General features: G+C 34.5%; 1 protein-coding gene across 1 annotated transcript in view; it reads left to right on the forward strand.

The window, feature by feature from the left end:
* Positions 1-15,184, forward strand: part of FSD1L (fibronectin type III and SPRY domain containing 1 like) — a 76,806-nt gene that overhangs the window by 36,888 nt on the left and 24,734 nt on the right. Inside the window, exons 8-9 of the mRNA XM_021717981.1 lie at positions 9,413-9,622; positions 10,809-10,907. Of these exons, the coding sequence (XP_021573656.1) occupies positions 9,413-9,622; positions 10,809-10,907 (309 nt within the window). The remainder of the gene's footprint in view (positions 1-9,412; positions 9,623-10,808; positions 10,908-15,184) is intronic.

Genomic DNA, 15,184 nt, shown 5'->3' on the forward strand with positions numbered 1-15,184 from the left:
TATATAACCAATTGTATATGCCATCTATTGTTGACTGAAATGTCATTGTGTGGCACATGACCATATGTGCATTTGGTGCTGTACATTTCCCTGTAAGTACTGATTTCAGTGCATCCCCCAAATTTTGATAAGTTTTCATTTTCATTTAGTTGAAAGTATTAAAATTTTTTTTGAGATTTCTTGTTTGACTATGTGCTGTTTAGATGTGTATTGTTTAATCTCAAAGTATTTGGGGATTTTCCAGCTACCTTTCTGCTATTGATTTTTAGTTTAATTTCATTCTGGTATAAGAGCAGATATTGCATGATTTCTATTCTTTTGAATGTGTTAAGGTGTGTTTTGTGGCTCAGAATGTGGCCTATCTTGGCAAATGTTCCATAGAAGTTTGAGAAGAATGTGTGTTCTGCTATTGCTGCATGAGGTAGTTTATAGATGTCAATTATATCAGTTGATGGAGTTGTTGAATTCAACTATATTCTTAACTGAGTTTCTGCCTGCTGGATCTATTCAGTTCTGATAGAGGGGTGTTGAAGTCTTTAACTGTAATAGTTGGATTTATCTATTTCTCTTTGCAGTTCTATTAGTTTTTGCCACATGTATTTTGATACTCTGTTGTTAGGCGCATTGGAGGATTAAGGATTGTTGTATCTTCCTTGAGGAATTGATTCCTTTATCGTTATGTTATTCCCTTTTTTATTCTTGATAACTTTCCTTGCTCTGAAGTCTGCTCTGTCCAAAATTAATACAGCTAATTCCACTTTCTTTTTATTAGTATTAACATTGTATACTTCCATCCATTAAATATAAATGTCTTCATATTTAAAGTGTATTTCTTGTAAACAGCTTAGAGTTGACTCTTTTAATGACCCACTCTAACAATCTTTGTCTTTTAATTGATATATGTATATCATTCACCTTTAAAGTAATTACTGATATAGTTGGGAAAATATCTACTGTATTTGTTACAGTTTGCTATTTGTTGCTCTTGTTCTTTACTTCTGTTTTTGTCTTTCACTTTTTTCTACCTTTTGTGGTTTTGAGCATTTTATGTGATTCCATGTTTCTTCCTTTCTTAGCATATGAGTTATCTTTTTTTTTTTTTACTTTTTTAGTAGTTGCTATAGAGTTTTCAGTATACATTTGTAACCAATTCTTGTCCTTTCAAATAACACTGTACTGCTTCATGCATAGTACGTGTAACTTATAATAACAAAATAATTTAATTCCTCTCTCCCATTTTTTGTATCATTGCTGTTATTTATTTCACTTATACATAAGCATATATACACACACACACAGAGTGAAATGAATGGTTGTCATTATTATTTTGAATTAACTGTTATCTGTTAAATTATTCAAGAATAAGAAAAATAGGTTTTAATTTTACCTTTACTTATCTTTTTCTGATGTTCTTTCTTTATTTATATAGATTTGGGTTTCTGACCTATATTATTTTCCTTCTCTTTAAAGAAATTGTTGGACATTTCTTGCAGGAAGGTCTATTGACAACAGATTTCCTCAATTTTTATGCATCTGGGGAGTTTTTAATTCTCCTTCACTATTAAAGAATAATTTGAAAGGGTACAGAACTGTAGGTTGATTTTTTTTTTTTCCCTGTCTCTCTGAACACTTACTCATTTCATTTTGTTGTCTTCTTGTATGGTTTCTGAAGAGAAGTTAGATATAATCTTAATCTTTACTCCTCTATAGTTAAGGTGGGGTGTTTTTCCCACCCCCACCTAGCTTCTTTCTGGTTTTTTCTTTGTTTTCTATAGTTGGAGTATTATGTGCTATTTTTGTTTGTTTGTTTTGGCATTTATTCTGATTAATATTCTCTGATCATCCTAGATCTGTGGTTTGGAGTCTACCTTTAATTTGGGAGTTTCTCATTCATTTTTTCAAATATATCATCTATTCCTTTATTTTCCTCCTGTAATTTTCATTATACATATTTACTCCTTTTGCAGTTGTTTCAGTTTTTGATATTCTGTCCTTTTTCTTTTAAGTCTTTTTTCTCTTTGCTATTTAGTTTTGCAAGTTTCTGTTGGATATCCTCATGGTCAGAGATTCTTTCCTTAGCCATATCTAGTCTGTTAATAATTTCATAAAATTATTCTTCATTTCTGTTACAGTTTTTTAAAAAAAAAATTCAGTCATCCTTTGTGGTTCTTTCTTAAGATTTTCACCTCTCTGCTTACATTATCTGTTATTTTAATGCTGTCTCCTTTATCCATTAGAGCTCTTGGTATTCTGTAGCTGTTTTTAATTCTCGGTCTGATAATTTCAATATCTCTGTCATATCTGAGTCTGGTTCTGATGCTTGCTGTCCTCTTCAGACTGTTTGTTTGTTTGTTTTTGCCTTTTAGTATGCCTTATAATTTTTCTTGATAGCCACTCATGATGTATTGGATTAAACCAATTGGTATAAATAGGCCTTTATGAATGTGGTGGTAAGGTATGTGGGAGGGAAAGCATTCTATAGTACTACAGTTAGGTCTCAGTCTTTTTGTAAACCTGTGCCTCTGGACTGTAAACTTCGCAGGTGCTTCTCAGTTATCCCCGCTCCTTGCTCTTGGCTTCTAGGCTGTAACAGAATGGCTAGAGTGAGATGGGGTTGGGTACTGTATTTCCCTTCATCCAGTAGAGTAGTACTGGACTTGGGTATTTCCCTTTCCCCAGATCAGTTAGGCTCTTATAAAACCCCAAAGTGTTAGGCTTTAGTTAAATAGTTTCTCCTGAGGGAAGAAAGAAACTCTTATATATTTCATAATGGTTCTTTTTCTCATCCTGCTGGAAGCATGCAGGAATTTTTCTTTGTTATTCATGGTGACAAATTGTTGAGCTCTTAGAAGTAAAACTCACAAGTGTGTGGGATCACTCCTGTAATTGGGTCCCCATGGAGTTTGACTCTCAGACATCATGCTGAACACCTTAAATATACACAATTTCAGTGGTTTAAATAAAAATCTGGCCAAGGGACTGTAATCCCAAACATTTGAGATAGTTTTATTTTCACTTCACTTATAAATATAGTAGTTTTATGGAGGAAACTTCAATAGTATTAGGAAGGACTTTCTAATGGTTACAACTAAATAATTATGAACGGGTCGATTTCAGGAAATGGTGACTCTCTTCATCACTAAAATAATTCAAGAAGAAGCTTGATGATAACTTGGAATCAGTGTTGTAAAGCGACTTCATTAATCAAAAGACGGACCTGAGCAGTGCTTCTCAAACTTTAAAGTGCATGCATATCAATTGCAGATGCTGATTCAAGAGACCTAGAGTCAGATTTGAGATAACCGTTAGAGTGATCTTTACCCATTAAAGGTTAAGAAGCACTGTCTTGTTTATCAAAGCTTAGCAATGCAACATATCAAAATTGTTTTATGCAGGATTTCTTTTTTGCTGGGAGAGGATCCCTCTGGAGTATGTAGTTAGTTATATGAACCTCTTTTTCTTTTTGAATTTTTTGAAGTTTTTCTTCAGATTATGCCCAGTCTTTCTCCCTGGCTTTTATGAATTCTTTACGATGATGATGTTGCTTATTTTTAAGTTTCCTATTATTTCCACTTTTTTATTTTTACTTTTTAGAGATAGGGGCTCCCTCTGTTGCCAAAGGTACAGTATAGTGGCGTGCTCATAGCTCACTGCAGCCTTGAACTCCTAGACTCAAGTGATCCTTCCTCCTAAGCTTCCTGAGTAGCTAGGTCTATAGATGTGTGCCACCATTCCTGGCAAATTTTTAACAGTCTTTTGTAGAATTGGGATCTTGCTGTGTTCTCAAGGCTGGTCTAAAACTCCTGGCCTCAAGCAATCTTCTGCCTAATCCTCCAAAGCACTGGGATTACAAGTGTGAAACCCCATGTCTGGCCATCATTTCTACTTTTACACCTGTTTTCTTCTTATTGGTCACACTTAGATCCAAAAAATTAATTTACCATACACCTTCTAGATTACCAGTTTGCCAATAAGGCAAATCCAGAACTTCTCAGAGACCATTAGGTAGATGAAACTATCATTTTTACCTTTGTGGTAGTTTTGTAGATCATTCATTTCCATCTGACCAGATAATTTAACTTTAATATAATTAGTTCTTTTCTTTTCATTATATGGATACCCTTCTGCCTGTTACTGCTCTTATATTCCATAGATACTAATATACTAATACTAATATATGTAGTCTTAGAGTGCTTTTTTTTCACTGATAAGAACCATAATTTTAATTGTAAGTGAAGATATACATGAGTATAAGATAAGAGTTAAATAAAAACCCTGTAAGGCTAAATTTGAATTATAAAGTTATTTGAAATACATAATTTTTTTGACTTTTCAAGTGTATGTATATTTATCAGTCCCAGCCTTTGAGAAGTCCAAGAATAATTGCATTCCTATCACAGGACACATCCTATATAACTGCGCCTGACTGCAGGTGTGGGCAGTGCCTGGGTGAGATGAGTCTGGAACCTCTCTTATCTGTTGTATTCGAAAACGAAGGAACCATTTAAGTGTTGCAATGGATACCATATCTAACGAACTCAGAGACCAGAAGAGGGGTTCATTGGCTAAAGGTGGAACATGTAAAGAATATAACTACATTTGATGAAAATACTCTGAATATACTCAAACTGATTATGGTGGGCAGAATAACAACTCCCTGAAATGTTTATGTATTAATGCCCAGAACTTAGGAATATGTTACGTTACATAACAAGGGGGCATTAAGTTTGTAGATGAAATTAAGACAGCTAATGTGCTTGGGTTAAGAAAAAGAGATTGTCCTGGATTCTCTGGGTGGGCCCAGTGTCATTGCAAGGGAGGTGGGGGTGTCCATATCAGAGTGATGCAGCATGAGAATGCATCTACCTGCCATTGCTGGCTTAGAGGATGGAGGATGGAACCATGTACCAAGGAATGCAGGCAGCCTCTAGAATCAGGAAAGGGCAAGAAAATGGACTCTCCCTTGGAGCTTCCTCTATAAAGGAACTCCACCCTGCATCACCTTATTCCGGTGAGACCCATTTCAGACTTCTCTGCATATCTGTAAAATAATAAATTTCTGTTGTTTTAAGCCACAATATTTGTGGTAATTTATACAGCAGCAGTAACAAACTAAGATATTAGAGTGCTTTTCTTTAAGACTATTAAAGGCTATTGTCTCTTTAAGTCAAACACCTATTTTTGAAACCTTTTCCTTCTTTCGCAATCTAGCTTTGTAATCTTGGGCATCTTTGAGCTCCTAGTAAAGATGAGGTAGTATAAAGCTACTATCATTATTCTTTTTTAATTTCCTATTTAAATTATAGAAAAAACTTCATGTTTCATTGATGGCTCTGAAATTGTATTTTCTACTTTGTATTGTCTAAAGTTTACTTTTTTACTCAAACTTTGAAAATCTGCATATTAATTTGCGGCCTTAATTGATTTGTTTTCCATCCCCTTCTCAGTTTTCTCATGAATTGCTGATATCAGTGGTAGCATTTTTCTTTTCCATAATGTACTCTGTTGAAAGCAGAACTTTTTTTGAAGTTTTTTCTCCTTAAAGTCTAGTGTACATGTTTTCATTTTCTTTGTCTAAGTTTCTCACCACTTCTGAATTCTGACAGGATCAGGAACAGTAGATTGTGAACATACATGTGAATATTATTACTTTGAATTTTTTAAAAAAGTCTTCTATTATTTTTCTTCTTTTGGATTTCATTGATAGCTTACAGACCAAGACCATGCAACTGTACAGTCAAATAGATCGCATTAACAGAATTTCCTCTGCTAGCCAGCCATTAAGACAGTCTGAAGTATTAAAGTATAATTTTAAAAAAACAAGAAATCTTTTTGTATAGGAGTTTCATCCAGAAGGAAAAGTATAATAGGTTTTTAAAATTCATGAAAGATGAAGTCTCTAACTTTTTATATTCTGTTGTAGCATAAAAATATCCCACAAGATGCAATAAAATTAACTTAAAAGTGAAAAAATATTTTTGTCCCTTAATTTAGTTGACAAATGCCACGAAATCAACTTTACACTACATTATCTATAGTAAATATTAGTTATGGACTAATCTGAATCTGAACAGTGGAAGTGATGATAATGGATGATAATTACAAAGTCATGTTCATCTACTCAGCATTGAAACTTTGAGTTTCTCCTTTCTGAGTTTCTGCAGCTAAGAAAAAAATCATATCTACAGTCATGTTGATGCCATTTGTTCTTTTACATACACATGCATTGAAAAATCAGTAAATTCTTCAATTAGTGTCTATATTATTGCTAGTCACTGTAACTTTATGGAAATATGTAGATAGATGTGTAGATTGCTTTGAATGCTCATTTCCAGAGAGAATTCTGCATTTCTTAAGTAATATTTTTATATTACAGGTATACTACCTTTCATCGTCCCTAGAATATATATCCCTCATTTGATGGTTTATTTTCTTCTATATAAAATCTCAGGTGAACTTCCCACCTGTTAGATCCAGTCAACCTTAATTTGACATATTATTCTTAAATTATCTAAATTTTCTTTTTCTCTCTTGAGTATCACCAGTTTTTTAGTGGGTTTTTTTTTTTTTTCTTTTTAACCTGTGTTTCCACATTGGCTGTTGGCTTTCTTCTGGTAACTGTTTCAAGAAAGAAGAATCTGTCTGTCAGTACAGTCTCACTGGAGTGGCAGCTGAATTGAGGTTAGATAGGAAGGAGTTAGCTAGGCCTGCTGACAAATTAAGAGACTCTTTTTAGACCAGCCTCTCAGGACTTTCAGTTACAGATTTATAACTCAGCAACATTTAAAAATTGCTGCAAGCTTTTACTTCTCCTCACATGTAGGCATAACAGAGCATATTAAATTCATGAATGCCTAAGGTCTCTTCTCTTGGCAGTGAATAGTAATCTACATTTCTTAGGTTGCAGCTATAGAGACTAACGTCTGTTATGTATGATAGAAACAAAACTTCTACAAGACAGATGAAGGGAAACTGAGGGTTATGACATAATATTTCTTTGGTCAGTTGTGTTACTAATAAGGTATATCAGACTCTAATATTTATTATACAATTACACATGCAAAAGAGTTGAACTTTGGGGAGACTCTGTAGTTAATGGGAATTGATCACAGTCTCTTCCTTTCTTACTATTAAAGCTTGAAGATTTAAAATTTACCCACCCTTTCTTACTAGTAGGACTTAAATATTAGTCAGATTCCTTTCATCTTGGTGTTATTTTACTGAGGTGTTTGGTTTACTTTATTTGTTATCTCTCACATTGCTTTGTATTTTAACTTTTGTATGCAATTCATTGTTGTTATTGTATTTTTAAAAATGAGTATAGTCATCCTTCAGTATTAGTCAGGCATTGATTTTCAGGACCCTTAGATACCAAAATCCACAGAGATTCTCGTTTCTTGTATAAAATTGTGTATTTGCACATAACATATGCGTATCCTCCTGTACTCTTTGCCATCTAGATTACGTATAATACCTAATACAATGTAAATGTTATGTAAGTAGTTGTTATACTATATTTTAAAATTTGTATTTTTTCAAATATTTTTGATCCACATTGGGCAAATCTATGGATGCAGAGGGTGGACTATACTTTGTTTTTTTTAAGAATGGGTTTAGTTTTATGGAGAATTGATTTTTTTTTTTGAGTTGGAGTCTCACTCTGTTTCCCAGACTGGAGTGCAGTGGCATGCTCCCGGCCACTGCAGCCTCGACCTGCTGGGCTCGGGCGATCCTTCCGCCTAAGCCTTCCAAGTAGCCAGAACTACAGGCGTGCACTACCACGCCTGGCTAGTTTTTGATTTATTGTAGAGACGAGATCTCGCCAAGTTGCCCAGGTGGGTCTCGAACCTGTGGGCTCAGGCAATCCACTTGCCTTGGCTTCCTAAAGTTCTGGGATTACAGGCTGAGCCACCGAATCCGGCCGAGAATTGATTTTTATAGTACGGAGAGTTGCCATATACCCACCTGCTCCTCCACATATCATTTCCCCTTTCATTAGTGTGATACATTTAATATAATTGGTGAATCAATAATGACACATTATTATTAAATAAAGTCCATGGTTTATGTTAGAGTTTCCTCTTTGTGTTAAACGGTTCTGTGTGTTTTGACAAATATATGATATCATGTATCCACCATTACATTATCATGATAATAATTTCACTGCCCTAAAATTCCCCTCTGCTTCACCTATTTATGACTTGTATCCTACAACCTTTCAATGATCATTTGTTAGTTCCAGGATTTTTATTTTTTATTTTTTGGTATTTTCTACATAGACAATCATATCATCTGCAAACAGAGTTTTATTTCTTCCTTTTCAATCTGTATACCTTTTACTTTCTTATCTTGTTGCATGTAGCTAAGACTTTCACTAAAATGTTGACACTAGTGAGGGGATGTCCTCACTTTATTTCTAATCTTAGGGAAAGGTATCTCATTAAGTAGGATGTTAACTGTAGTTGTTTTGAAGATGTTCTTTAAATTCCTTTAAAGACGTTCTTTAAATGTTCTTTATATTGTTTTTGAAGATGTTCTTTTAGATGTTCTTGTAAAGTTCTCTGTTCTGGCTCACTGAGAGTTTTTTCATAAATGGGTATTGGATTTTGTCAGATTTTTTCTCTATTTATTGATATGATTATATACCTTTTCTTCTATTAATGTGATCGATTGCATTAATTGATTTCAAATGTTGAACTGACCTTGCAAACAGGACTAAATCCTTTTGAATTCTGTTTTTAGCAACAAAATGTTTAAATATGAGCATGAGGCTAAATACCCGCTGGATTGCATAGTATCACGCAGTTCAAACATGTCTGTATTACTGGAAGACTATGTTCTACAGTTAGCCTGTTTTTATGTAAATGGATCACGTGTTAATGTTGACAAACTATGAACTATCTCTTTTATGGAAAATAAATTGATTGATATTCATACATGTTAAATGTGACTCATTTACTCCTGTTTATTTTAATGAAATCATAGAACTCTTGGGAGAAACATTAAAAAAATACCTAAGTATTTTTGACAGGGAATTATTTTTGTTTAGTACTGAGAAATTGCAATTCTTATATAAACAAGAAAATACATTGAAAATACAGTCTTGAGTTTTTTAATCAAAGCAATTAATTTTATTTGTTAATGCCGGTTTAATTTATATATACAGCTATTTGAAATAGCAAATTAAAAGTATTGTGTGTTCAGAGGTAACAAGTTATTCTTGATTCTTTATCCTAAGCATGTACTTTGAAAATAGTTGTTTTGCATTATAAGGTATTCTTTCTCTTACCCTGACTCACTTTTGAACAGATTAAAAACAGAATGAAAAAGTACAATTTGAATGACAAACATATTTGATTAGTGCTATACTAAATGAGGAATGAGCCTTTTTTTGGTTTTTCTTCTTTTGCAGTCCCCAAAGCTCCAGAGATAGATCCAGTAGAGTGTTTGGTAGCTGACAACTCTGTAACAGTAGCTTGGAGAATGCCAGAAGAAGATAATAAGATTGACCATTTTATAATGGAATATAGGAAGACTAATTTTGATGGTCTTCCACGTGTGAAGGATGAGCGGTGCTGGGAGATAATTGATAATATTAAGGGCACTGAATATACACTATCAGGTAAAATGACTGCATTTCAGGAATCATATTCTTAGAAAATAAATGTTAATTTTGAAAAATATTTTCAGTCACTTTAAAGGATAGTTATTCAGTTTCTTTAGCCAAACTGACTTTAAATATTCATTATGGAAGTGAATTTCCCTTAAAACATCAAAGAAACATTTATCTTAATTACTTCTGGGTATTTGCAACCTGGTAAAACAGAATGTGTGTAAAACAAATATGAAGGGATTTCCGAAAACAACATTTCAGAATAATATTTAATTTTTTACCTTGGTTTTCTGACTGAATAAAAAAACCTGTCAGTTTTTTAGATGTACTCAGTACCCGTTTCACTTATACTGTAAATACTGTTGCTTTTACTGTTTTAAGGTTGCCTTCAAATTAATACTTAAAGTAGAGCCGTGACTTGGTATTAGGAATTTGTATGTTGGCTTTTTGAAAGCCTTTAAAAAGTTATCTCAATATATAGTGGACTTTGGATATTTGAAATGGCCAGACATTACCTGAGTTGTTCAATGCTTGTTATGCAAGAACAGTAGGAGCTACCATTATTGAGCAATTACTGTTTGTTAGGAGCTGGGCTCAATTGTATTACATATAGTACAGCTCACTTAATTCTTACAACTGTGAAGTTGGTTTTATCATTTCTGTTTTACAGATAGAAAATGGAGACTCAATTTGCTGAAGTTCCCATAGCTAGTAATTTTTGAACTGAAGTTTTAATCTAGACCTAACTTCAAAGTTTTTATTGTTAGTCTGTGCTTCCTCTAATGCATTTTTACATAAAAACACCATGTTTTATAAATGTAAAAATTATTTAGGGTGTCTACTTTCCAGAAATTGAATATGTTATTGTAAACTGTGGCGTCTGTCTTTGAATGAAATAATTCAGACAGATGCCAAAGTTTACAATAACATATTCAATAACATATTCTTTTTAATTATTGGGTTAAAATAAAAGTTGATAAACTACGTAATGTATTTCTTTTGAATAAAATGGGTGATAAATCATGATTCTTCTTATTCAAACATTATCACCCTTTTAACATAAATTTGTAATCTTCCTGAATAAGGAGATACAGTATTTCCAAGGAGGAAAAATGTCTGTTGAAGGTTCATACTCATACTTTTGAGAATAGTGTTCTTTGCTTTTCATGTCTGAAAGCCATTTTCATTTTTTTAGGCTTAAAATTTGATTCAAAGTATATGAATTTCAGAGTACGAGCTTGTAACAAGGCTGTGGCTGGAGAGTATTCTGATCCAGTGACTCTAGAGACCAAAGGTAAGATCGATAGCTATTTATGCAGCATAAAATTAAACTTAACATCCAAAGTTATTCAAGACTTTGTGACAAGCATTTCACATGTTGTTGAATTCCTTCTCCATGTCCCCTAGCCTGACTTTCTCAACAGTAAGAATTAAAAGACAGGAAAAACAGGATTACAGTAGTGGTTTTCATTAGATTTTCCTATATGATTGTATTCATATGGATAAAATAGACTGTGATAATAGTATTATACTCTTTGGTGGGTACTTCATTTATAAATTTCAGTCTAGTATAAATACATACCCACATTGATGAAATTTTCCTAGAGTTTTTCCAGAAAATGAATTTTGAATCAATAATGGGAAAGTATCTTTTCAGTTTAGTTCCGGTCCACTCTGTTTTCCTGAATCTTAGTGCAGTAAGTAACCTGTATATAGTTTTTTAATGATCACAGTGCATTCTCACAGTTCTTTATTAGATCATTAAAATCATCTTGAGAAATCAGTAGACTAGATATTATTGATATTCATATTGCAGATAAAGAAAATAAAGTTTAAATATATTAAATGAGTTTCCCATAATCTCTAGATCTAGCTTGGAAAGGTGTGAAAGGTAATCTATTTCTGATTTCTGTGCTAGCTGCTATTGTGTGTCTAGAACCTAGATTCTTCTAATCTCTGATAGCAATTTGGGTTTAGTTAAAACTCCCTAGACTAACGTATTTGAACATAGAAGATTTTTTAGGGATTTGAAGGCCATAATGCTAGAGATCTTCTCAGTTGTGAGGTGATAATTGACTGGGTTTAATTTGAGGATGAGATTCTATATATTGTTGTAAGTACTGTACATGTTGTGAGTACATTGTTGTAAGTTCATATAGCATTTGAAATAGGTTTGCGTGCCAGACATTTGATAGGATTTGGAGGATGATATTGAACTATATCAATAAAACAAAATATGAGGCTCATAAATTTATTGATGAGACAGACTCAGAAAAATATGTTTGCATCATAAAGGTCTAAAAAAATCTAACCTGTAGTAATTTGGATTAGCAAATGTTTTTATTTGGGAATTATTTATAACCTAGCCAAGAAATGTAATTACTTTGAATTTATTGTTATCAGACTAAGATGTTACTGTGATTTCTTTGGAGATATATATATTGTACTCTGTCCCCCAGACTGGAGTGCATTATCATGGCTCACTGCAGCCTTGACTTACTGAGTTCAGGTGATCCTTCTATCTCAGCCTCCCGAATAGCTAGGACTGCAGGCATACACCACCATGCTTGGCTAATTTTTTAAATTTTTTTGTAGAGACAAGGTCTTGTTATGTTGCCTAGACTAATCTCAAATTTCTGGGCTCAGGCAATCCTCCCGCCTCAGCCTCCCAGATTGCTAGGATTACAGGCGCGAGTCACTGCGCCTGGCCACTTTGGAAGTTTTTAACCCAGTTCAAAATATAGTCATACCTATAGGTAGATAATCTTTCTATATAAGTTGAACCCTGTCAAGTAAAATTGCATTATTATTATTCTCCCTCAGGAGCATTACATTTTAAAAAAATTCTTTTGTTTCTTTTTATTTACTCTTTATATTTAGTGACCAAAGTTGGACCTAAATGTGGTAAATTATACATTGCATATTTCATAGGTGTAGGAAAATGATAGTTGGCTTGTGGTTTTCTGGGAGCTGGGCTAGCTACTTCTGTTAGTTTCTAGATGCTACTGGTTAAACTTTTGGTCCTGGGGTTTGTAGAAAGAAACTAAATTGATTATAGTCCTTTTGAGCATTTTTCACTGTTGAATAAACTCCAGGGTTTGGGAATGGACTGAAACTCAACACTGAGACTTACTGAAACAGGTGACTTTCAGGGAGTTCCAGAATAAAATTAGACTCTTCCAGGGGTCACAGATTTTTGGGGTTTATTCCATGGCATTAGCATGGCTACTGATAAGAGCGAGAAATGGTGGGAGGAAAAGGAGAGTTGGAGATTAAATTGTTTAGGCCTACCAACATTTTGTATCCTGCCACTTATGGCTCTTGGTATAGTGAACATTGTTTATTTCTGACCTTTTAATATATGTACTATATTTCTTCTAGCATTTAAAGTGTCAAAAGTGATGAGTAATTTAAGTTCTTATGACCAGAACTTTGAAGGTATATTATTCTTTATTTCCTTTTAAGACAAATGATATATAAGTCACAAATTACTCTCCAACCTCAAATGATAGTTAGATAATTTTATAGTACCAAAAAGGCAGCCACTAGGATAAATTAGACATATGAAATATATCTGTCCTCTGATTTTTGGTACCTTGTTTTTATAGACTTTTAAACCTATGAAAACCAACATCCAATTATATTATAGGCCTTATATAAAAGGACTGTTCTTTTTTTGTTGTTGTTCTTTTTTTTGAGTTGGAGTCTCACTCTGTTGCCCAGGCTGGAGTGCCCTGGCACGCTTACAGCCACTGCAGCCTCCACCCGCTGGGCTCAGGTGATCCTTCCACCTCAGCCTTCCAAGTAGCTGGAACTACAGGCATGTGCTACCAAGTCTGACTAATTTTTTGATTTATTGTAGAGACAAGGTCTCACCAAGTTGCCCAGTCTGGCCACAAACCTCTGGGCTTACGCAGTCCTTTTGCCTTGGCCTCCCAAATTGCTGGGATTACAGACTTGAGCCCTCACGCCTGGCCATAAAGTTTATCCCTACTACTTTAGAGAGGTTCTATAACCTAACTGAGGCCCCTAAAGCAGTGTTCCCCAACCTTTTTTGGCATCAGAGACCGGTTTTGTGGAAGACAATTTTTCCGTGGACTGGGGGGTAGGAGATGGTTTCAGGATGATTCAAGCATATAACATTTATTGTGTACTTTATTTCTATTATTATTATGCTGTAATATACGATGAAATAATTATACGACATATCATTTAAAAAAAGAGGCATGAAGCCGGGCTCGGTGGCTCAGCCTGTAATCCCGTGCCTTTGGGAGGCTGAGGTGAGTGAATTGCCTGAGCCCGTGGGTTTGAGACCCGCCTGGGCAGCGAGACCTCATCTCTACAATAAATTAAAAAAAAATCAGCCAGGCGTGGTAGTACATGCCTGTAATTCCGGCTACTCGGAAGGCTGAGGTGGAAGGATCGCCGGAGCCCAGCGGGTGGAGGCTGCAGTGGCTGTGAGCGTGCCAGGGCACTCCAGCCTGGGCAACAGAGTGAGACTCCAACTCAAAAAAAAGAACAATAACAAAAAAAGAACAGTCCTTTTATATAAGGCCTATAATATAATTAGATGTAAGTAAATAAATAAATAAGTAAATATTGGATTCCTACTAAAGCCCGCCACCAGATGCAGCTGTACAATTAAAGTACATCAGTTCACCTGCCACTCACTGATAGGGTTTTGATATAAATCTGCAAGCAGTTGATTTATTATGGTCTCTGTGCAGTCAAACCTCACTGCTAATGTGGGAGGCCAGCCCCTGCAGAGAGATTTAGGGGGTACCTTGGAAGATGTGGCAGCGTCGGTGATTATTCTGGAGAAATAAAGAGAAAGAAAGAGAAGGGAGGAGAAAGAAAGAGACTGGACTCTGTCTAGCGCAGAAGCCGTTTATTGAAAGTTACAGCAGGTATTTATCCCCAAATTTTACACAGACAGTCTCACAAGTCTCTCACGTGAGCACAAAGCCAGGTGCAGGAGGGGCGTCCCCCACCCACCAGATGTTTTCTCAGGTATGAGGAAGGACAAACCCCAAAATTGTCTTATTGTTCCCTTTGCTAGTTAATGTTCCTCAAAAGCAATGCAACAATCCCTATTAGCATCATGATGTTCTGATAATCAATAACTTCTAAAGCTCATGTGCACACAAATACCCATGATGACTAACTTAAATTTTATTACTTTTCTATTCTATGCTAATACTGCTTACACAATGCTACGGAAGCTTAAGCCAATTCCTAAAGAATGTGGCCCAGTCCAAAGATCCCGCTGGGCTCTACAGGATGTGGCCCAGTCCAAGGTTCACGGTGGGCCACTTTTTGGAACAATAGATCACAGTCTCTAAACAAAATGGCTATTCTAAAGTCCTATATATCTATCCTAATTTCTATGAAAGTTTCTAATTCCTAATCCTAATATATAAAGCTGATCATCAGCAATAAAGCTTCTAAAAATAAAACCCAAATATAAACTGGCCAGAACCACAATAGTAGAAAATGGAGACAATGAAATTTCTAAAGTTAACTGTATTCTTATTAAACCTCAAAATATCATGATTGATCATGCTTGAACTA

The sequence above is a fragment of the Carlito syrichta genome, unplaced genomic scaffold (assembly GCF_000164805.1).
Source record: "Carlito syrichta isolate Samal-C Ts95f unplaced genomic scaffold, Tarsius_syrichta-2.0.1 Scaffold311632, whole genome shotgun sequence".
Taxonomy (NCBI): Eukaryota; Metazoa; Chordata; class Mammalia; order Primates; family Tarsiidae; genus Carlito; species Carlito syrichta.